General features: G+C 49.1%; 1 protein-coding gene across 1 annotated transcript in view; it reads right to left on the reverse strand.

Moving 5' to 3' along the window:
• Window positions 1-20,619, reverse strand: part of LOC142296903 (E3 ubiquitin-protein ligase TRIP12-like) — a 498,462-nt gene that overhangs the window by 470,167 nt on the left and 7,676 nt on the right. The window contains exons 2-3 of the mRNA XM_075341010.1: window positions 1,953-2,099; window positions 364-495 (exon numbers count right to left, since the gene is read on the reverse strand). Of these exons, the coding sequence (XP_075197125.1) occupies window positions 364-495; window positions 1,953-2,050 (230 nt within the window). The 5' untranslated portion in view covers window positions 2,051-2,099. The remainder of the gene's footprint in view (window positions 1-363; window positions 496-1,952; window positions 2,100-20,619) is intronic.

The raw sequence follows: 20,619 nt of genomic DNA on the forward strand, positions 1-20,619 counted from the left end.
GTATCCTCTGACCATGAAATAAACCTGAACACTTCACAGCAATTACCGGTGAGTGCCATTCCTTTTTTCTTCCTTTGCTTAATGTTCTATGCTCTGATGCTTTTGGAACAAGCACCCCGCAGCTGTATTCAGTATAGTCCGACCTGGAAGTCTCCTCTGGTCGAAGCAGAGATCAATAGCACCGCGTGTGCTTTCTATAACTAGCTGCTGATTGTTTGATGTGGACAGTCCTCAGTGAAAGTAGTGCCCCGCAAATCCTTCTTGTTACTACTGAACATCTTGGTTTGTTCCTCCACCAATATCACTAGTAAGACATTTGACTATCAATTCTATACAAGCTCATAAAGTAGACAGTAAAGTTACCTTTTAGAGCTGTGTGCCCCGGACTGGCCAGTAGCTCTATGAGAGTGCACTTTGGGGGTCTTGGAAAGTGACTTTCTGCACTCAGGAAGGCTAGGGGTCTTTTGTTCTGCCTGATCTAACTGGGACCTGTTGCTAGAAAACCGAAAGAGAACTGCATCAGAGCCAACAGGACACACAGATCCCTCCTGTATTGTTCAGTACAGAAACATGAGTTGGCAGTAGCTAAGGTACAAGGTTAACTTTTATAACATAACTTTGCTGCAAAAAAGAAATGATGGCAATCCTTCCCTCGGCAAACACAACTACTTAGGATTTGCTTTCGAATAAAGATCAAGCTAGATGCTAAGAAGACTCCTTAAAGGGGTTATCCGGCTTATTTTGCTTTTTTTTTTTTGTCATTTTACTATTGGGCTTCATTGGGGCAGGTAAGTAGGTAGTGACTACCTACCTGCCCTACTGTCAGCCCCTCTTCACCGGCTCAAAGCAGTCATGTGACCGCTTCTGCCGTGATTTTGCTGCTTCCTGTGATGTCACAACTACAGGGGCAGGAGCTTATGCTCGCCTTGTAGACCGGCATCACAGCCGACGTAATGTTGCCGACCTGCTCCTGACCAGGTACAGTGTGACGCAGCCCCCACCCCTCTCATCCTTCCTCGCCCCCTCCCCACATTCCGAACTCTCCTCGGCCCCCTGTAAACTGCTATTGTTCACTGTATGTGCAGGGGTCCTGGAAAAACAGGGGGTGCTCACTCACTGTCAGGGACACAGTCAGTGCTGTTTGCCCGACAATGTCCTTTATAATGTATGGGGCCCGGGTACCTGTCACTCCCCCCCCTCGGGCGCTCTCTCATTCTGTGCACTATATCTTCTCACTCTGTGATGAGTGCCAGCGTACGGTGCTCCTGGCTTTTGAAATAGTGCCGGGAGCAGAAATCAGGTACGTCATCTGACACCAGCGGTCGGAAGCACTGATCTCTGCATCTGCTCAGCTGTAAGGATGCTGCTCTTATCATAGAGCAGGGGGACTAGAGAGAGAATGGGGTGAGACACGGGGGGGTGAGAAGAGAGTGCACGAGGGGATGGTGCTGGGCTGAATAATTACAGGAAATGAGTGTGCAGGGGGCGGGGCTGGACCCTGAGGCCGGGCGGTGTCAGCTCTGACTGAAGTTCGGCAGTCAAGCATGTCATGTTTGGTTGAGCTGCAGGTAAATAAAGTGACTGCAGAGAATAAAGTGATAATTCAAGAGGAACAAAAGTTAGAAAACAAAAAAATAATAACGTAGGGGTGTTTTATATGACAATACAGCACAGATTAGCTTAAAAATATTTTTGGCATTTATGTCGGACAGCTCCTTTAATGGTGTTTGTAAACCTTTACTGAGAGCAACCATGTAGTATATGAGAATAGACAACGCCAACAATCCAATCAAAAAACAAACAAGAGTTATCTGCGCCAAAGTACACCTGTTTGACAAACAAACGACTCCACTGTGTATAACGGCTTTTTTGTTGTTGCATAAGCTGGAGATATTTCTTTGGAAGAGTAGCATGAATGACCGCTATAATGCACAGCGGTGAGGTCTCCTTACCTTCCTCCTCCAGTGTCCTCTTGCGCCTGGGCCCCCGCAGTGTTCCTCTGTGAATGTTGCAATGATCCCACCGGATTGTTATTACGCCGGCTGGACATTGTCACCTCTCTCCTGAAGGGACAAACCCTTTCTAGACACTACCAGTCACTGCAAAAGGCAAACAAACAATAAACAACAAATGTTGTTACAATTAGTGATGAGTGAGCACTAATCAAGCAGGTCAGACGCTCGGAGAGCCTTGTATTCGAGTATAATGGAAGTCTATTGGGAACTCGAGCATTTTTCTGTCAGACTCCCCTAGGATGGCTGGAGAGGCCGAAAAATGCATGGGGAAGACGCATGGACGCATCTCCAGTCCTTAATGGGAAGTAAAAAGTTAAATAATATAAAAAGAGTGGGGTCCCCCTTTTTTGATAACTAGCCAAGGTAAAGCAGAGAGCTGCAGGCTTATATTATCAGGCTGGGAAGGCCCATGGTTATTTGGCCCTTCCCAGCCTAATAATAGCAGCTCGAAGACAACAGGCGCATCCATTCTGGCATTTCACCCTGGCACTGGTGCATTGGCATTTGGGGTAATCATTAATGGAGCTGATATCACCTGTGAATTGTCAGCTGGCATGAAGCCAAGGGGTTAGCAATGGATAGGCATCTATCAGATACCCCCATAACTAACCCAGTAAGTGTAAAATGAATAAAACACCACAAAGGAAAAAAATAGCAGTCTAAACTATTTTCTTCTGTTTGTGTGTGCTTTCTTCAGTGTTCAGTTCAGTAGGGCAAAGAGGAGTGTGCGTGTGCAGGAGTGCAATAGCGGACTCTGTGTGGATGACATAGGACATGTCATCCACACAACGCAAGAAGGAGGACGGCAATCACAATATGAGAGGAGGCGCCGGACCGATATCAGCGATGCTCATCGGACCAGACCACCCCGTAGGTGAATATAATAAAATACGTTTTTTATGTTATACACATCGGCCTGGGCTCCTATATATAGTAGTCTAGAATGCTGTATATAACAGCTTATGGGTGGTGTCCGCAGGTCAAAAGGGAAAAATCTGGTGACAGGTTCCCTATAAAATGGTCGTTTTGCATATATTGCAGTAATGGGGAGTGCGCTACATTAAGAGTGTAGTGAACATAAGGTTGCTTTGATGATTGAGTCCACCTGTGCTTTACTTATAGGGAATCTGTCAGCAGGTTTTTGCTACCTAATCTGAGAGCAGCATAATGTAGGTAATGATGTCATGGATCCAAGGACGTATCACTTAGATTACTGGATGCAGGGATTCTGACACAATCAGAGTTTGTAAATTTAGCAATAAAATACAAATTCAGTACCTAAAAATCATACAATGTGATTTTCTGGATTTTTTATATTTCGTCTGAAGTGTAGCTGCGATAAAAATAACAGGCCTCTCCATTCTTTGTAGGTAGGAAAACTTGCAAAATCAGCAGTGTATCAAATACTTAATTTGTCAACTGTTTATACATAAAAACTTTCAAAATAGATATGCTAATTGTGTCTTTTTAGCAATAAAATGCAAAGTGAATGAATAAAAGCAAGATCTAAATCTCATCAATATTAGGTGACTGCCCTTTCTTTTCATGAATTCTTCTGAGCCATGGGAAAGCTGTCAAGTTTCCTTAAAGGGAACCTATCATCAGAAATTTAGCTATAAACCTAAAAGTTTCCCCTTCTGCAGCTCCTGGGCTGCATTCTAGCAAGGTTCCTATAGTTTTTCTGGCCCCTTTTATACCAAAATAAAGACTTTATAAAGTTGTACCTTTTCGTATGTAAATTTCGTAAATTATCCATGGGGGCGGGCTGCCTGGTGTCCGTTACGGTCCTCCTGCCGATTTACGCTGCCCCCGAACACTGAATTTCAACCTCAGGACGCCGCCCCTGGGCGCCCGAGGTCCCGCGCATGCGCTGTGCGACTGTAACGGGACTGTGCACTGCGTGCACGTGTGACCGCTGGTGATGTTTTGCGCAGGCACAAGGTTATGGGCGGTACTGTGAGTGTCATCAGCAAGTGCCGCCCATAACCTCGTGACCGCACTTTCCCCTCTTCCTCCAGCGTTCTGCACCTGCCAAATGACCAGACGTCACCTCCTTCCCATCGTACCCTGCAGCAGGAAATCGATGGGAGGAGCGGAGCAGCACAGCACAGGAGAAACGGAGAGGATCTGAACGACGTACAGAGGGGAGAGCGCGGCCACGAGAGTATGGGCGGGCACCTGCGATGCAATCACAGCGCCGCCCAAACTCTCGTGCCTGCGACCACATCACCAGGTGTCCTGGCGTGCACGGGACCTCGGGCGCAGTGGGCGGCGTCCTGAGGGATGATTTGGAGCGTGGGGGGATGGCGTAACGGACAGCAACGGACACCAGAGAGCCTGCCCCCATGGAGAATTTACAAGATTTTCATACCAAAAGGTACAAGTTTATAAAGTATTTATTTTGGTTTAAAAGGGGGCACAAAAAGTATAGAAACCTTGCTAGAATGCAGCCCACGAGCTGCAGAGGGGGAAACTTTTAGGTTGAAAGCAAAATTTCTGATGACAAGTTCCCTTTAAGTGCTCATTCAGACGACCGTTCCGTTTGTCCTGGTCAGTTCTTTTTTTTTGCGGACCTACTGACAGGACCATCTTTTTAATGTGTTTTGTGTGGGATCGGAAGGCAGAAGGAAACACTTCCGTGTGCCATCAGTTCCTACAAAAAACACATTGGTGACTGTATGTCTGTTAACATGTCCTATTCTGTTCCGCAATTGCGAACAGTGACACAATAGAAGTTAATGGGTCCGCAAAATCCCCGGAAGCCACATGGAAACACTTCCGTGTGGCTTCCGTCGGGTCCCCCTGTCAGCCCCGCAGCGGCTCACCAGGGCTGTGGAGTCGGAGTTGTGGAGTCTGTGTTAATTTTGGTGTAGTCGGAGTTGGTATAAAATGGACCGACTCCTAAAATATATAATAATTAATATCGATATATTTGTGACAACAAAGAAATTGTTACCAGGACACTGGCAGTAAAAGATACTAAAAGCTCATCACATCAGCCAGTTGCTCCAGGCCTTTGTGGAAAAAGTTGTGCAAGATTACGAACTCAAAAAAGAACAGGTTCTTGCCATTGTAACGGACAATGCTTCAAACATAAGTACAATTAAACTGATGACTAACAGTAATGAACAACATCTAGAATAAAATGTAGGATTCAGTATGTGTGAGATGGAGCCACAGTGCTGTTCATGTAACTGAGGAACAAACAGATATTACAACAGAACAGCAAAATGATACTTTAGAATTAGGTGATCTTGTTGAAACTGCTTCAAAACACGTTCATATTCATCACATGCGCTGTGTTGTGCACACGCTGCAGCTGGAAATAAGATAGTCTGCAAGAGGGACATGCTGGAAATCTGATTGGGAGTGAAGAAATTGGTTATTGCTGTCAGAACCCCTAAAATTTATTCCATCTTAGGGTATGTGCACACGTTGCTTTTTTTTCCGTGCGGAAAAAAACGCACCCTCTGGCAGAGGGGAGAATTGTAAACAATGCTTTTTGAGAAACAACGCATCGAAAACGCATGCGTTTTTCATGCGTTTTTCATGCGTTTTTCATGCGTTTTTTTAGGTGCGTTTTTTAAGACTTGTCAGTGTTAATAAAGTTGGTTGAACACAGATCTTTGGAAAAAAAACCTGTGATGTCATTTCCTTCTCCACATTCTGTTTGGATAAATGGGAGGGCTTGGAATGGAAGGAGCACCATTTGAATTTTGGAAAAGTTGAAATAAACTTCGCGCACCAAGCCCCTTAGGTACCTATACGTCAGAAAACCCCCACAAGTGACCCCATTTTGGAATCTGCACCCCTCAAGGATTTTATTCAGGAGTATATTAAGCATTTTGAATCCACAGCTACTTCACCCAAAATGTTGCTGTAGCAACAATATTCTCACTTTTAGGCCCGTTTCACACGTTAGTGAAAAACACTGACTTTTTTCACTGGCGTGTAAAACACGCGCATGTCCCTCCATGTGCCGTGAATCACGGCACACATGGGTTGTCTAAGTGCAATCCGGGCTCCGTTCTCCGTGGCCCGTGATTGCACTTAGAGATTAACTCACCTGCACCCGCTCCCGCTCTCCATGGTGCTGATCGCTCCCGCGGTGCAGCATCCGGCCGGCGCTGACCCCCGCAGCAGCTGCTTCCGGGTCGGCTGTGTCGTGCATCATGAATATGCGCGACAATAATGAGCCGGCTCAGAAGCAGCAGGCTGCACGGGCTGCAGAGGACATCGCTGGACGCCGGGTGAGTTAAAATGATTTTTATTTTAAAAGCACGTTTTTTTCTGGCACGTGTTTCACGGATCACACCACTGCGTGGTCCGTGGAACATCAGTGATGCCAGAAAAAAATGGACATGTCTCCGTGCGGCAATCACGCACACGCGGGTACGCCGCATGGAGACACGTGCAGTGAAAAATCACTGACGTGTGAGCATACCCATTCATTACAATGGGTCTGCGTATGTCAGTGATTCTGGTACGTTTAAAAAAAAGCACAAACGTACCAGAATCACTGACGTGTGAAAGAGGCCTAAGGCTATGTGGCCATGATCCAGCGACATGGCGTATAGTACACAGTGCCAGCCTTCCTGCAGCTGCCCATGCCCACGATTTAGGTTCAGGCCACTGTGGAGCTCTATGCTACCTGCAGAGAACACTCTCGTCTCCGCAGCATAAATTGACATGCTGAGGCTCGGGAAGCCACACTACCGGTCAGTTTATGCTGCGGAGAAAAGAAGCACAGTGGGCATGGGATCTCCAAAAATCCTTCCACTGTGCTTCTACTGCACAACGCAGCGTTATGGACGCAGGGAAAACACTCAGCGCCCATAACGCTGCAAACCCTGATTGTGGACACACAGCCTAAAAAGCGTCAATGGATGAAGGGATGTCAAATATATAGAACGTCCCACCCCCGCCTGCATATTCTAAGCTGGCACCTTTAGTACCTTTCATGTGGCACTAAAGGGTGCCTAGCTTAGTATTTATCCAATAAAAAAAAAAAAAAACCAATGAAAAAAATGGCGTGGGGTCCCCCCTATTTTTGATAGCCAGTCAGGGTAAAGCAGACAGCTGTAGCCTGCAAACCACAGCTGGCAGCTTCATCTTGGCTGGTGATCAATTTGGAGGGCTCCCCAGGCTTTTTTTTTTTATTTATAAATAAAGAATAAAAAAAAAAATAATGTGGGGTCCCCCCAAATTAGATCACCAGCCAAGGTGAAGCTGACAGCTGGGGTCTGGTATTCTCAGGGTGGGAAGAGCCATGGTTATTGGACTCTTCCCAGCCTAAAAATAGCAGACCGCAGCCGCCCCAGAAGTGGCGCATCCATTAGATGCGCCAATCCTGGCGCTTCGCCCCAACTCATCCCGCGCCCTGGTGCGTTGGCTAACGGGGTAATAAATGGGGTTGATACCAGATGTGTAATGTCACCTGGCATCAAGCCCAGCAATTAGTGATGTCACGGCGTCTATCAGACACCCGACATAACTAATTGACAGTAAACAAAAGCAAAAAAAGACAACAAAAAATTTTTTATTAGAAAAAACACTCCCCAAATCATTCCCTTGTTCTCCAATTTAATAAAAAAAAAAATGGGTCAGCAGAAATCCATATGGATGTCCCACGTCGCCTCTGGACCTTCTAGAATATGGGGGCACGTTCAGGGAACGTATCCCCCATTTTCTAGGAGGGCAGACCCTCCATTTGAGGAGAGTGGGTGCAAAAATCTGCACCCACTCTCCCCGGGTCACAGCTGCAGAGTGCCGAGCAGCCAGCACAGCTCACACTGAACACTGTGCTGGCTGTCAGCTGCTCTGCTCATGTGACCGGCCGGCGTCTGCTGTGAAGGAGGAGGGGGCCGCGGGGGATCAGCGCTGCGACCGGACAGGTATGTATGACACCGGGGGGAATTGGGGTGAACGGGCAGGGCCTGGGGGGCATTTTTCTGTCGCATGTCTCAAGACACATGCGACAGAAATCATAGGAGCAGGGCGGCCGGTGCGCTACTGTGCGCGCGGCCATGTTGGATTTTCGGGAGGGGGGGTCGGGGACTCGGGGGTCGGGGCGGGCACTTTGGCGACACCGGGGGCTTTGCCAGGAAGTGAGGTCAACAGGAAACCTCTTGACCTCACTTCCAGGTAAATGCCTGCGTTCTGGCGTGCCGACAAAGGCCGCGGACCGCAACAAAAAAGCAGCTCCATGCGGTGTAGCTGCGTTCTGACCCCACATCATTGATTTCAATGGGGGCGAGAACGCAGCCACAACGCACAAAAGAAGTGACATGCTGCTTTTCTTTCCACACCGATTTTTGGCATCCAAAACGCTGCGGAAAGAAACGCAGCGTGTGCACTGATTTTTCAGCTTTCCCATACACTTTGCTGGGAAAGCTGAACGCATGCAATTTGCCACTGAAACGCTGCGGTTCAAAACGCAGCGTTTCCGCGGTAAAAAACGCAACGTGTGCACACAGCCTTAAAGAGACGTGCTGGGAAAGGGGCAATTGTCGATCAAGCCACTCGGTGGGGCAGCACTTATTTAATGAGTAAGTGATTGCTTGAACTAAAACCGATTCTTATAGATATGGTAAACCCTCATGTAACCTTAAATGAAGGTCAATGGCCACAGGTGCCTGAACTGAAGGAATTGGTTAATCACCCATTTACCGTGACTAAAAAAATTACAAGGATTAACTCCTGGCATTTTCATGAGGGAGTGGAAGAACTTGCTACTTTGCCTGTCCCAAAGAGGAGGTCTAATCGCAGATGGCATTTCTGCTTCAATAAAACGGAGAGACACAGCTATTGGAAAATAAAATTCTTCTGGCAGCTGTTTATATGGACCCAAGTCATCGTATACTGCTTGATGACCAACAGCTTACTAAAGGAAAAGAAGCTCTGACTGAGGTAGCAGTTAGGATGAGTGGCCTACAGGATTGCCAGGTGCAAGAGGACTTGGGTCCTGACAGTGCTACTGCTGCCATATCTTCATCCTCATCAGATGAGGAATTTAACTTTGACAAGTATTTGTATGACAAGGAGCAGGCAAGCAGATTGACCATATTCCAGCAACATTTTTTACTTGCTCTCAAAGAAATAGAAACATTCAACCGTTCATCAAAACTGACCGTGCATGAGGCAATTCCTTTATACTCGGAAATTGTTAGAGATGTTTCCCATGTGGTTACGGCTTTGCCTCCAACCCAAGTTAGTGTAGAGAAGTTGTTCTCTAGCCTTAAAATTATTAGGTCAGATTTGAGGTCACCTATGAAGGAGGATCTGATGGAGGCAATTCTATTTCTTACAACAAATTCAAACTGCACAAATGTTATTTAGTATGTTTTTGTTGAAAACTGTTTTCTGCCACTCACATACTTTATTACATAGTCTTTATATTTATATCATATATATACAGTACAGACCAAAAGTTTAGACACACCTTCTCATTCAAAGAGTTTTCTTTATTTTCATGACTCTAAAAATTGTAGATTCACATTGAAGGCATCAAAACTATGAATTAACACATGTGGAATGAAATACTTAAAAAAGTGTGAAACTGAAAATATGTCTTATATTCTAGGTTCTTCAAAGTTTGCTTTGATTACTGCTTTGCACACTCTTGGCATTCTCTTGATGAGCTTCAAGCGGTAGTCACCGAAAATGGTCTTCCAACAGCCTTGAAGGAGTTCCCGAGATGCTTAGCACTTGTTGGCCCTTTTGCCTTTACTCTATGGTCCAGCTCACCCGAAACCATCTCAATTGTGTTCAGGTCTGGTGACTGTGGAGGCCAGGTCATCTGGCGTAGCACCCCATCACTCTCCTTCTTAGTGAAGTAGCCCATACACAGCCTGGAGGTGTGTTTGGGGTCATTCTCCTGTTGAAAAATAAATGCTGGTCCAACTAAACGGAAACCGGATGAAATAGCATGCCGCTGCAAGATGCTATGGTAGCCATACTGGTTCAGTATTCCTTCAATATTGAATAGGTTCCCAACAGTGTCACCAGCAAAGCACCCCCACACCATCACACCTCCTCCTCCATGCTTCACGGTGGGAACCAGGCAAACCAGGCATGTAGAGTTCATCCGTTCACCTTTTCTGCGTCGCACAAAGACACGGTGGTTGGATCCAAAGATCTCAAATTTAGACTCATCAGACCAAAGCACAGATTTCCACTGGTCTAATGCCCATTCCTTGTGTTCTTTCGCCCAAACAAGTCTCTTCTGCTTGTTGCCTGTCCTTAGCAGTGGTTTCCTTGCAGCTATTTTACCATGAAGGCCTGCTGCACAAAGTCTCCTTTTAACAGTTGTTCTAGAGATGTGTCTGTTGCTAGAACTCTGTGTGGCATTGACCTGGTCTCTAATCTGAGCTACTGTTAACCTGCGATTTCTGAGGCTGGTGACTTTGATAAACTTATCCTCTGCAGCAGAGGTGACTCTTGGTCTTCCTTTCCTGGGGCGGTCCTCATGTGAGCCAGTTTCTTTGTAGCATTTGATGGTTTTTGCCACTGCACTTGGGGACACTTTCAAAGTTTTCCCAATTTTTCGGACTGACTGACCTTCATTGCTTAAAGTAATGATGGCTACTCGTTTTTCTTTACTTAGCTGCTTTTTTCTTGCCATAATACAAATCCTAACAGTCTGTTCAGTAGGACTATCAGCTGTGTATCCACCAGACTTCTACACAACACAACTGATGGTCCCAACCCCATTTATAAGGCAAGAAATCCCCCTTATTAAACCTGACAGGGCACACCTGTGAAGTGAAGACCATTTCCGATGACTACCTATTGAAGGTCATCAAGAGAATGCCAAGAGTGTGCAAAGCAGTAATCAAAGCAAAAGGTGTCTACTTTGAATAACCTAGAATATAAGACATATTTTCAGTTGTTTCCTACTTTTTTGTTAAGTATTTCATTCCACATGTGTTAATTCATAGTTTTGATGCCTTCAATGTGAAGCTACAATTTTCAGTCATGAAAAAAAAGAAAACTCTTTGAATGAGGTGTGTCCAAACTTTTGGTCTGTACTGTGTGTATATATATATATGTATATATATATGTATATATATATATATATATATAATCTTATTACATAGTGCACTACATATTTACAATTTATTACAGTTTTTTATGTTCTAAAGTTGTATTCCAATAAATAGATTTTATGTTCTATCTAAATATATTGTTTATTGTATCATAAGGTTGATTAAATGTCTGATGCTCACATTGTACTACAATACATTTTTCACTTAATATAAGCAATATATGTGGGAGTCGGAGTTGTGGAGTCGGAGTCGTTGCAAGGGAAATTGAGGAGTCGGAGTCGCAGGTTTTGCTTACCGACTCCAAAGCCCTGCGGCTCACGGCAGTGTGCGAGCAGCTGCGGAGATGACGAGCGCCAACATCAGGAGGTTAGTCAAGTTCATTACCTGCGGTGATGACGTCTGCTGTACTCGTGATGTCAGCGCTCATCACTGACTTCCATGCCCGCAGCGATATCACATCAAGCCTCGCGAGCTGCCCGAGACTGTGACTAGCGGAGACGTCATGGGCTCACGCGATACTTCGCGTGGGAACGCGGCGGTCATGGAACTAAGTGACGAGCACTGACGTCACGAGTTCAGCGGAGTTTATCACCGCAGGTAATCTACTGAGCTAACCTCATGACGTCAGTGCTCGTCATGCCCTGTGGTGACCTAGCCTGACCTATTGATGTTAGCTCAGGTCACTGGACTGCTCTCCCAGCCAATTGGGAACATTCTGTTCTTTACTGGCTGGGACAGTTATTTTAGATTGTTGTGGGACCCCCTTATTGGATTACGCCGGACCCGGATTTGTTTTTTCTTGTCAATAAATTGGCGACAGAGTTAATGTGTTGGGAAGTGGTTTTTCAAATAAAAATTTGTTTGTCGTCTATTTTTTTTTTTTTTTTTATTACTGACTGGGTTAGTGATGTCAAGTATCGATAGACGCTGTGACATTACTAATGCCAGGGCTTGATGCCAGGTGACATTACACAGCTGGTATCAACACCATATATTACCCCGTTTGCCACCGCACCAGGGCAATGGGATGAGCTGGGGAAAAGCGCCACGATTGACACATCTAATGGATTTGCCACTTCTGGGGCAGCTGCGGCCTGCTATTCTTAGGCTAGGGAGGGTCCAATAACCGTGGACCTCCTTAGTCTGAGAATACCAGACCACAGCTGTCTACTTTACCTTGGCTGGTTATCCAATTTGGGTGGGAACTCACGCTTTTTGTTTTAAATTAGTTATTTAATTCAAAATAATAGCAAGGGGTCCCCTCTATTTTGGATGACCAGCCAAGGTGAAGCTGCCAGCTGCAGTCCGCAGGCTGCCATTGTCTGCTTCAATTTAGCTGGCTACAACAAATAGAGGGGACCACACGTTGTTTTTTAAATTATTTATTTATTTTTTTGCTAAGTACAAGGCTAAACACCCTTTAGTGCCACCTGGAAGGCACTAAAGGCTGCAAGATTACAAAATGCAGGAGAGTGGGACATTATACCGTATATATCTATCTTATCTATCTATGTATCTTTCTAACTATCTATCTATCTATTATCTATCTATTATGTATCTATCTATCATCGATCTATTAATCTATGATCTATCTATTATCTATCGCCACAAAAAAAACGGAAGGCACACGGACCGCATACATAACGGAACGGATGCGGATGTCACAAGAATGCATCCGTGGAAAAACAGGACCGTTTTTTGCGGTCCACAAAAACGGGACGGTCGTGTGAATGTACCCTTAAGGCTATGTGCGCATGTTGCCTACAGTTCACTGCAGAAATTTCTGCAGCGATCTGAAGAGCACATGTGCGTTTTAAATCGCTGCAGAAATGTCAGTAGTGAAGCCGATTCCATGCGCTCTGCCTGCAGCTCCTCCCATAGACAGAGCAGGAGCTGCCGGCAAAGCGCACGGAAGACGTGAAATGTCACTTCTTTTTACGCAGCGCTTCGGCAGTAGCCAAAGTGCTGCGCTCTAAAACGCCACGTGCGCACGCCCCCTGCACAATCTCCATAGACTGTGCAGGGGACGCAGGACGCATGCAGTTACGCTGCGCTACAAAGCGCAGCGTAACTGCATGTATTTACGCAACGTGCGCACATAGCCTCAAGGTAATCTGTCACCACTTTGACCTTTTTAAACTATTAGTAAGGGCATACAGGTTATAGAAAGCTGAAAAAAAGCCATACCTTAAAGCAGAGGTCTGAAACACGCGGCCCACGTTGCCGCATACGGCCCCTTAGGCTGCTTCGTGCGTCCCCCAGGCCTGTTTCCCTGTTAACTTTCACGGCCGCTGCAGGGGCTGCAGCCACTGTCTGCACTTTGTTAGATGAATGTTTTTCCGGCGCTGTGCTCTCAGAGTCAAGGGCTCTGCGCGCGCAGTGCCAGCAAAATAATCATCTGACAGAAATTGCTGCCAGGGGCTGCGGCCCCTGCACCGGCCGAGATAGTTAACAGGGGCACGGCCTGCAGACAGCAAGAAGCAGAGATGAGGCAGCCGAGGGAACGCGGGACAGGTGAGAAGAATGGCGTGTCTTGTTTTTTTTTTATTTGTGTGTATGTGAAGGACGGCACATTAACCCCTTAGCGACCTATGACGTACTGGGTACGTCATGGCTCCCTGGTACTTAAAGGGGTTATCCGGCTTAATTTGCTTTTATTTATTATTTCCCTATTGGGCTACATTGGGGCAGGTAAGTAGATAGAGAGCACTTACCTGCGCTGCTGTCAGCCCCTCTCCCCCGGCTCAGAGCGGTCATGTGACCGCTCCTGCCGCGATTTTGCTGCTTCCGGTCATTGCACGTCTACATGGGCAGGGCCATGTTGACATGCAAATGTGGAAACAGCATGTCGCCTCCCTGCTGGGCTGTACAGTGCGATGAACCCCGCCCCCTTCCCTGCACCCTCCCACACATTCCCCCGCACCTCCCCCTGCACTGCTGTGGGGGTCCGTGACCTGGCTGCGGGGCCTGGAGGCGGCTGCCATGGTGTCAGCTCCAGCACCGGCCCCCCTGCTCAGGATCACACATTCAATATCGGTGATCTGTGATGCCGGTACATTTGAAAGTGCTGATGAGAAGCAGCGCAGCGCTGCTTCTCATCTTGCACGCTGTCTGAGCTCTCTTCAGCACAGCGGTGACGTCACCACTGTGCTGATATGTCTAGAGCACAGACAGCGCGCAAACGTGCAGGAGCGGCAGGGACCGATGACGGGTGAGTATGTACTCCCTATGGGGTGGTGTGTGTGTGTGTGTGTTTGTGGTGCACAGCCAGCCCGATGTGTGTGTGTGTGTATGTATGTTTGTGTATGCGGTGCACAGCCCGATGTGTGTGTATGCGGGGCAGAGCCTGATGTGGTGTGGGGTGCAGAGCCCGATGTGGTGTGGGGTGCAGAGCCCGATGTGGTGTGGGGTGCAGAGCCCGATGTGGGGCTGTTATTTGCAATGCTGTAGTGTAGTGCGCTGCCCTGTAGTGCCCTGCCCTGTAGTGTCCTGTAATGTGCTGCCCTGTAGTGTCCTGCCCTGTAGTGCCCTGTAGTGTGCTGCCCTGTAATGTGCTGCCCTGTAGTGTCCTTTCATGTGCTGCCCTGTAGTGTCCTGTAATGTGCTGCCCTGTAGTGTCCTGTCCTGTAATGTGCTGCCCTGTAGTGCCCTGTAGTGTGCTGCCCTGTAGTGCCCTGTAGTGTGCTGCCCTGTAGTGCCCTGTAATGTGCTGCCCTGTAGTGTGCTGCCCTGTAGTGCCCTGTAGTGTGCTGCCCTGTAGTGCCCTGTAATGTGCTGCCCTGTAGTGTCCTGTCCTGTAGTGTCCTGTAATGTGCTGCCCTGTAGTGTCCTGTCCTGTAGTGTCCTGTAATGTGCTGCCATGTAGTGTGCTGCCCTGTAGTGCCCTGTAATGTGCTGCCCTGTAGTGTCCTGTCCTGTAGTGTCCTGTAATGTGCTGCCCTGTAGTGATCTGTCCTGTAGTGTCCTGTAATGTGCTGCCCTGTAGTGTCCTGTAATGTGCTGCCCTGTAGTGTCCTGTCCTGTAATGTGCTGCCCTGTAGTGTGCTGCCCTGCAGTGCCCTGTAGTGTGCTGCCCTGTAGTGCCCTGTAATGTGCTGCCCTGTAGTGTCCTGTCCTGTAGTGTCCTGTAATGTGCTGCCCTGTAGTGATCTGTCCTGTAGTGTCCTGTAATGTGCTGCCCTGTAGTGATCTGTCCTGTAGTGTCCTGTAATGTGCTGCCCTGTAGTGTCCTGTAATGTGCTGCCCTGTAGTGTCCTGTAATGTGCTGCCCTGTAGTGTGCTGCCCTGTAGTGCCCTGTAGTGTGCTGCCCTGTAGTGCCCTGTAATGTGCTGCCCTGTAGTGTCCTGTCCTGTAGTGTCCTGTAATGTGCTGCCCTGTAGTGTCCTGTCCTGTAGTGTCCTGTAATGTGCTGCCATGTAGTGTGCTGCCCTGTAGTGCCCTGTAATGTGCTGCCCTGTAATGTGCTGCCCTGTAGTGTCCTGTAATGTGCTGCCCTGTAGTGATCTGTCCTGTAGTATCCTGTAATGTGCTGCCCTGTAGTGATCTGTCCTGTAGTGTCCTGTAATGTGCTGCCCTGTAGTGATCTGTCCTGTAGTGTCCTGTAATGTGCTGCCCTGTAGTGTCCTGTAATGTGCTGCCCTGTAGTGTCCTGTCCTGTAATGTGCTGCCCTGTAGTGTGCTGCCCTGTAGTGCCCTGTAGTGTGCTGCCCTGTAGTGCCCTGTAATGTGCTGCCCTGTAGTGTGCTGCCCTGTAGTGCCCTGTAGTGTGCTGCCCTGTAATGCCCTGTAATGTGCTGCCCTGTAGTGTCCTGTCCTGTAGTGTCCTGTAATGTGCTGCCCTGTAGTGTCCTGTCCTGTAGTGTCCTGTAATGTGCTGCCCTGTAGTGTCCTGCCCTGTAGTGCCCTGTAATGTGCTGCCCTGTAGTGTGCTGCCCTGTAGTGCCCTGTAATGTGCTGCCCTGTAGTGTCCTGTCCTGTAGTGTCCTGTAATGTGCTGCCCTGTAGTGATCTGTCCTGTAGTGTCCTGTAATGTGCTGCCCTGTAGTGTCCTGTAATGTGCTGCCCTGTAGTGTCCTGTCCTGTAATGTGCTGCCCTGTAGTGCCCTGTAGTGTGCTGCCCTGTAGTGCCCTGTAGTGTGCTGCCCTGTAGTGCCCTGTAGTGTGCTGCCCTGTAGTGCCCTGTAATGTGCTGCCCTGTAGTGTGCTGCCCTGTAGTGCCCTGTAGTGTGCTGCCCTGTAGTGTCCTGCCCTGTAGTGCCCTGTAATGTGCTGCCCTGTAGTGTCCTGCCCTGTAGTGCCCTGTAATGTGCTGCCCTGTAGTGTGCTGCCCTGTAGTGCCCTGTAATGTGCTGCCCTGTAGTGTCCTGTCCTGTAGTGTCCTGTAATGTGCTGCCCTGTAGTGATCTGTCCTGTAGTGTCCTGTAATGTGCTGCCCTGTAGTGTCCTGTAATGTGCTGCCCTGTAGTGTCCTGTCCTGTAATGTGCTGCCCTGTAGTGCCCTGTAGTGTGCTGCCCTGTAGTGCCCTGTAGTGTGCTGCCCTGTAGTGCCCTGTAGTGTGCTGCCCTGTAGTGCCCTGTAATGTGCTGCCCTGTAGTGTGCTGCCCTGTAGTGTGCTGCCCTGTAGTGCCCTGTAGTGTGCTGCCCTGTAGTGCCCTGTAATGTGCTGCCCTGTAGTGTCCTGTAATGTGCTGCCCTGTAGTGTCCTGTAATGTGCTGCCCTGTAGTGTCCTGCCCTGTAGTGCCCTGTAATGTGCTGCCCTGTAGTGTGCTGCCCTGTAGTGCCCTGTAGTGTGCTGCCCTGTAGTGCCCTGTAATGTGCTGCCCTGTAGTGTGCTGCCCTGTAGTGTGCTGCCCTGTAGTGCCCTGTAGTGTGCTGCCCTGTAGTGCCCTGTAATGTGCTGCCCTGTAGTGTCCTGTAATGTGCTGCCCTGTAGTGTCCTGTAATGTGCTGCCCTGTAGTGTCCTGCCCTGTAGTGCCCTGTAATGTGCTGCCCTGTAGTGTGCTGCCCTGTAGTGCCCTGTAATGTGCTGCCCTGTAGTGTCCTGTCCTCTAGTGTCCTGTAATGTGCTGCCCTGTAGTGCCCTGTAGTGTGCTGCCCTATAGTGCCCTGTAATGTGCTGCCCTGTAGTGCCCTGTAGTGTGCTGCCCTGTAGTGCCCTGTAGTGTCCTGCCCTGTAGTGCCCTGTAATGTGCTGCCCTGTAGTGTGCTGCCCTGTAGTGCCCTGTAGTGTGCTGCCCTGTAGTGCCCTGTAATGTGCTGCCCTGTAGTGTCCTGTAATGTGCTGCCCTGTAGTGTCCTGTAATGTGCTGCCCTGTAGTGTCCTGCCCTGTAGTGCCCTGTAATGTGCTGCCCTGTAGTGTGCTGCCCTGTAGTGCCCTGTAGTGTGCTGCCCTGTAGTGCCCTGTAATGTGCTGCCCTGTAGTGTGCTGCCCTGTAGTGTGCTGCCCTGTAGTGCCCTGTAGTGTGCTGCCCTGTAGTGCCCTGTAATGTGCTGCCCTGTAGTGTCCTGTAATGTGCTGCCCTGTAGTGTCCTGTAATGTGCTGCCCTGTAGTGTCCTGCCCTGTAGTGCCCTGTAATGTGCTGCCCTGTAGTGTGCTGCCCTGTAGTGTGCTGCCCTGTAGTGCCCTGTAGTGTGCTGCCCTGTAGTGCCCTGTAATGTGCTGCCCTGTAGTGTGCTGCCCTGTAGTGCCCTGTAGCGTGCTGCCCTGTAGTGCCCTGTAATGTGCTGCCCTGTAGTGTCCTGTAATGTGCTGCCCTGTAGTGTCCTGTAATGTGCTGCCCTGTAGTGTCCTGCCCTGTAGTGCCCTGTAATGTGCTGCCCTGTAGTGTGCTGCCCTGTAGTGCCCTGTAGTGTGCTGCCCTGTAGTGCCCTGTAATGTGCTGCCCTGTAGTGTGCTGCCCTGTAGTGTGCTGCCCTGTAGTGCCCTGTAGTGTGCTGCCCTGTAGTGCCCTGTAATGTGCTGCCCTGTAGTGTCCTGTAATGTGCTGCCCTGTAGTGTCCTGTAATGTGCTGCCCTGTAGTGTCCTGCCCTGTAGTGCCCTGTAATGTGCTGCCCTGTAGTGTGCTGCCCTGTAGTGCCCTGTAATGTGCTGCCCTGTAGTGTCCTGTCCTCTAGTGTCCTGTAATGTGCTGCCCTGTAGTGCCCTGTAGTGTGCTGCCCTATAGTGCCCTGTAATGTGCTGCCCTGTAGTGCCCTGTAGTGTGCTGCCCTGTAGTGCCCTGTAGTGTGCTGCCCTGTAGTGCCCTGTAGTGTCCTGCCCTGTAGTGCCCTGTAATGTGCTGCCCTGTAGTGTGCTGCCCTGTAGTGCCCTGTAGTGTGCTGCCCTGTAGTGCCCTGTAATGTGCTGCCCTGTAGTGTCCTGTAATGTGCTGCCCTGTAGTGTCCTGTAATGTGCTGCCCTGTAGTGTCCTGCCCTGTAGTGCCCTGTAATGTGCTGCCCTGTAGTGTGCTGCCCTGTAGTGCCCTGTAGTGTGCTGCCCTGTAGTGCCCTGTAATGTGCTGCCCTGTAGTGTGCTGCCCTGTAGTGTGCTGCCCTGTAGTGCCCTGTAGTGTGCTGCCCTGTAGTGCCCTGTAATGTGCTGCCCTGTAGTGTCCTGTAATGTGCTGCCCTGTAGTGTCCTGTAATGTGCTGCCCTGTAGTGTCCTGCCCTGTAGTGCCCTGTAATGTGCTGCCCTGTAGTGTGCTGCCCTGTAGTGCCCTGTAATGTGCTGCCCTGTAGTGTCCTGTCCTCTAGTGTCCTGTAATGTGCTGCCCTGTAGTGCCCTGTAGTGTGCTGCCCTATAGTGCCCTGTAATGTGCTGCCCTGTAGTGCCCTGTAGTGTGCTGCCCTGTAGTGCCCTGTAGTGTGCTGCCCTGTAGTGCCCTGTAGTGTCCTGCCCTGTAGTGCCCTGTAATGTGCTGCCCTGTAGTGTGCTGCCCTGTAGTGCCCTGTAATGTGCTGCCCTGTAATGTCCTGTCCTGTAGTGTCCTGTAATGTGCTGCCCTGTAGTGATCTGTCCTGTAGTGTCCTGTAATGTGCTGCCTTGTAGTGTCCTGTAATGTGCTGCCCTGTAGTGTCCTGTCCTGTAATGTGCTGCCCTGTAGTGTCCTGTCCTGTAGTGTCCTGTAATGTGCTGCCTTGTAGTGTCCTGTAATGTGCTGCCCTGTAGTGTCCTGTCCTGTAGTGTGCTGCCCTGTAGTGTCCTGTCCTGTAGTGTGCTGCCCTGTAGTGTGCTGCCCTGTAGTGTGCTGCCCTGTAGTGTCCTGTCCTGTAGTGTCCTGTAATCTGCTGCCCTGTAGTGTCCTGTCCTGTAGTGTGCTGCCCTGTAGTGTGCTGCCCTGTAGTGTGCTGCCCTGTAGTGTCCTGTAATGTGCTGCCATGTAGTGTCCTGTCCTGTAGTGTGCTGCCCTGTAGTGTGCTGCCCTGTAGTGTCCTGTCCTGTAGTGTCCTGTAATGTGCTGCCCTGTAGTGTCCTGTCCTGTAGTGTGCTGCCCTGTAGTGTGCTGCCCTGTAGTGTCCTGTCCTGTAGTGTCCTGTAGTGTGCTGCCCTGTAGTGTGCTGCCCTGTAGTGTGCTGCCCTGTAGTGTCCTGTTCTGTAGTGTCCTGTAATGTGCTGCCCTGTAGTGATCTGCCATGTAGTATCCTGCCGTGTAGTATCCTGCCGTGTAGTGATGAGAGGTCAGTGCTGGGGCAGAATATACTGACAGGGAATGTGTCTGCAAGGGGCGGGCAGAGGGTGCGGCTGGACACTGGAGTGGGGCTGGACACTGAGGCCGGGCGGTGCCAGCTCTGACTGAGGTTTGGCACAGGAAGTGGTCATGTTTGCTGGAGCTGAATGTAAACAAGATCTGCACAGAATAAAGGTATAATTCAAGAGGAACAAAAGTTAGAAAACAAAAAATAACAATGTAGGGGTGATTAATATGACAATACAGCACAGATTAGCTTAAACTCAAACATTTTTGTTATGTCGGACAACCCCTTTAAGGACCCATGACGTACCCAGTACGTCATGGCGAAATCGCGGCCCCGGAGTACCGGGGGCTGCGATCGCTTTGCAAATACCTTAGATACGGGGAGGAGGGGACCTCAGGAGGGGTGGTGTCTCCTCCCTGGACCTACGGAGGCTATGATTGGCTGACGAATGCCGCTCAGCTAATCACAGCCACTGTAATGTTTCAGATTTTGAAAATGGATGAAACATTGAAATCCAACCATGATCAGTGCAGCTGTAGTCCTGATCATTGGCTGGAGCTGGGTGACCTCTGTTTCACCCGCCCCCAACTCTGACTGCAGAGAACGGCCTTGTGACCGATCTCTCCAATCACTGTGGATCTGAGGCCGGAGACCGGTCCCCTCACCTTCACTCCAGCATCTGTGGAAGCTGAGGAAACCGATCAGTAAGTTATAGCCACTGCCCCCTTTCAGCCGCCGCCACTGCCCCCACCCATTACTACAGGATGGGGACATTACTATAGAATAGGGACAAGGTGGGCACATGACTATAGGATGGGGACAAGGTGGGTACATGACTATAGGATGGGGACAAGGTGGGTACATGACTATAGGAT

This window comes from Anomaloglossus baeobatrachus, chromosome 3, assembly GCF_048569485.1.
Source record: "Anomaloglossus baeobatrachus isolate aAnoBae1 chromosome 3, aAnoBae1.hap1, whole genome shotgun sequence".
Taxonomy (NCBI): Eukaryota; Metazoa; Chordata; class Amphibia; order Anura; family Aromobatidae; genus Anomaloglossus; species Anomaloglossus baeobatrachus.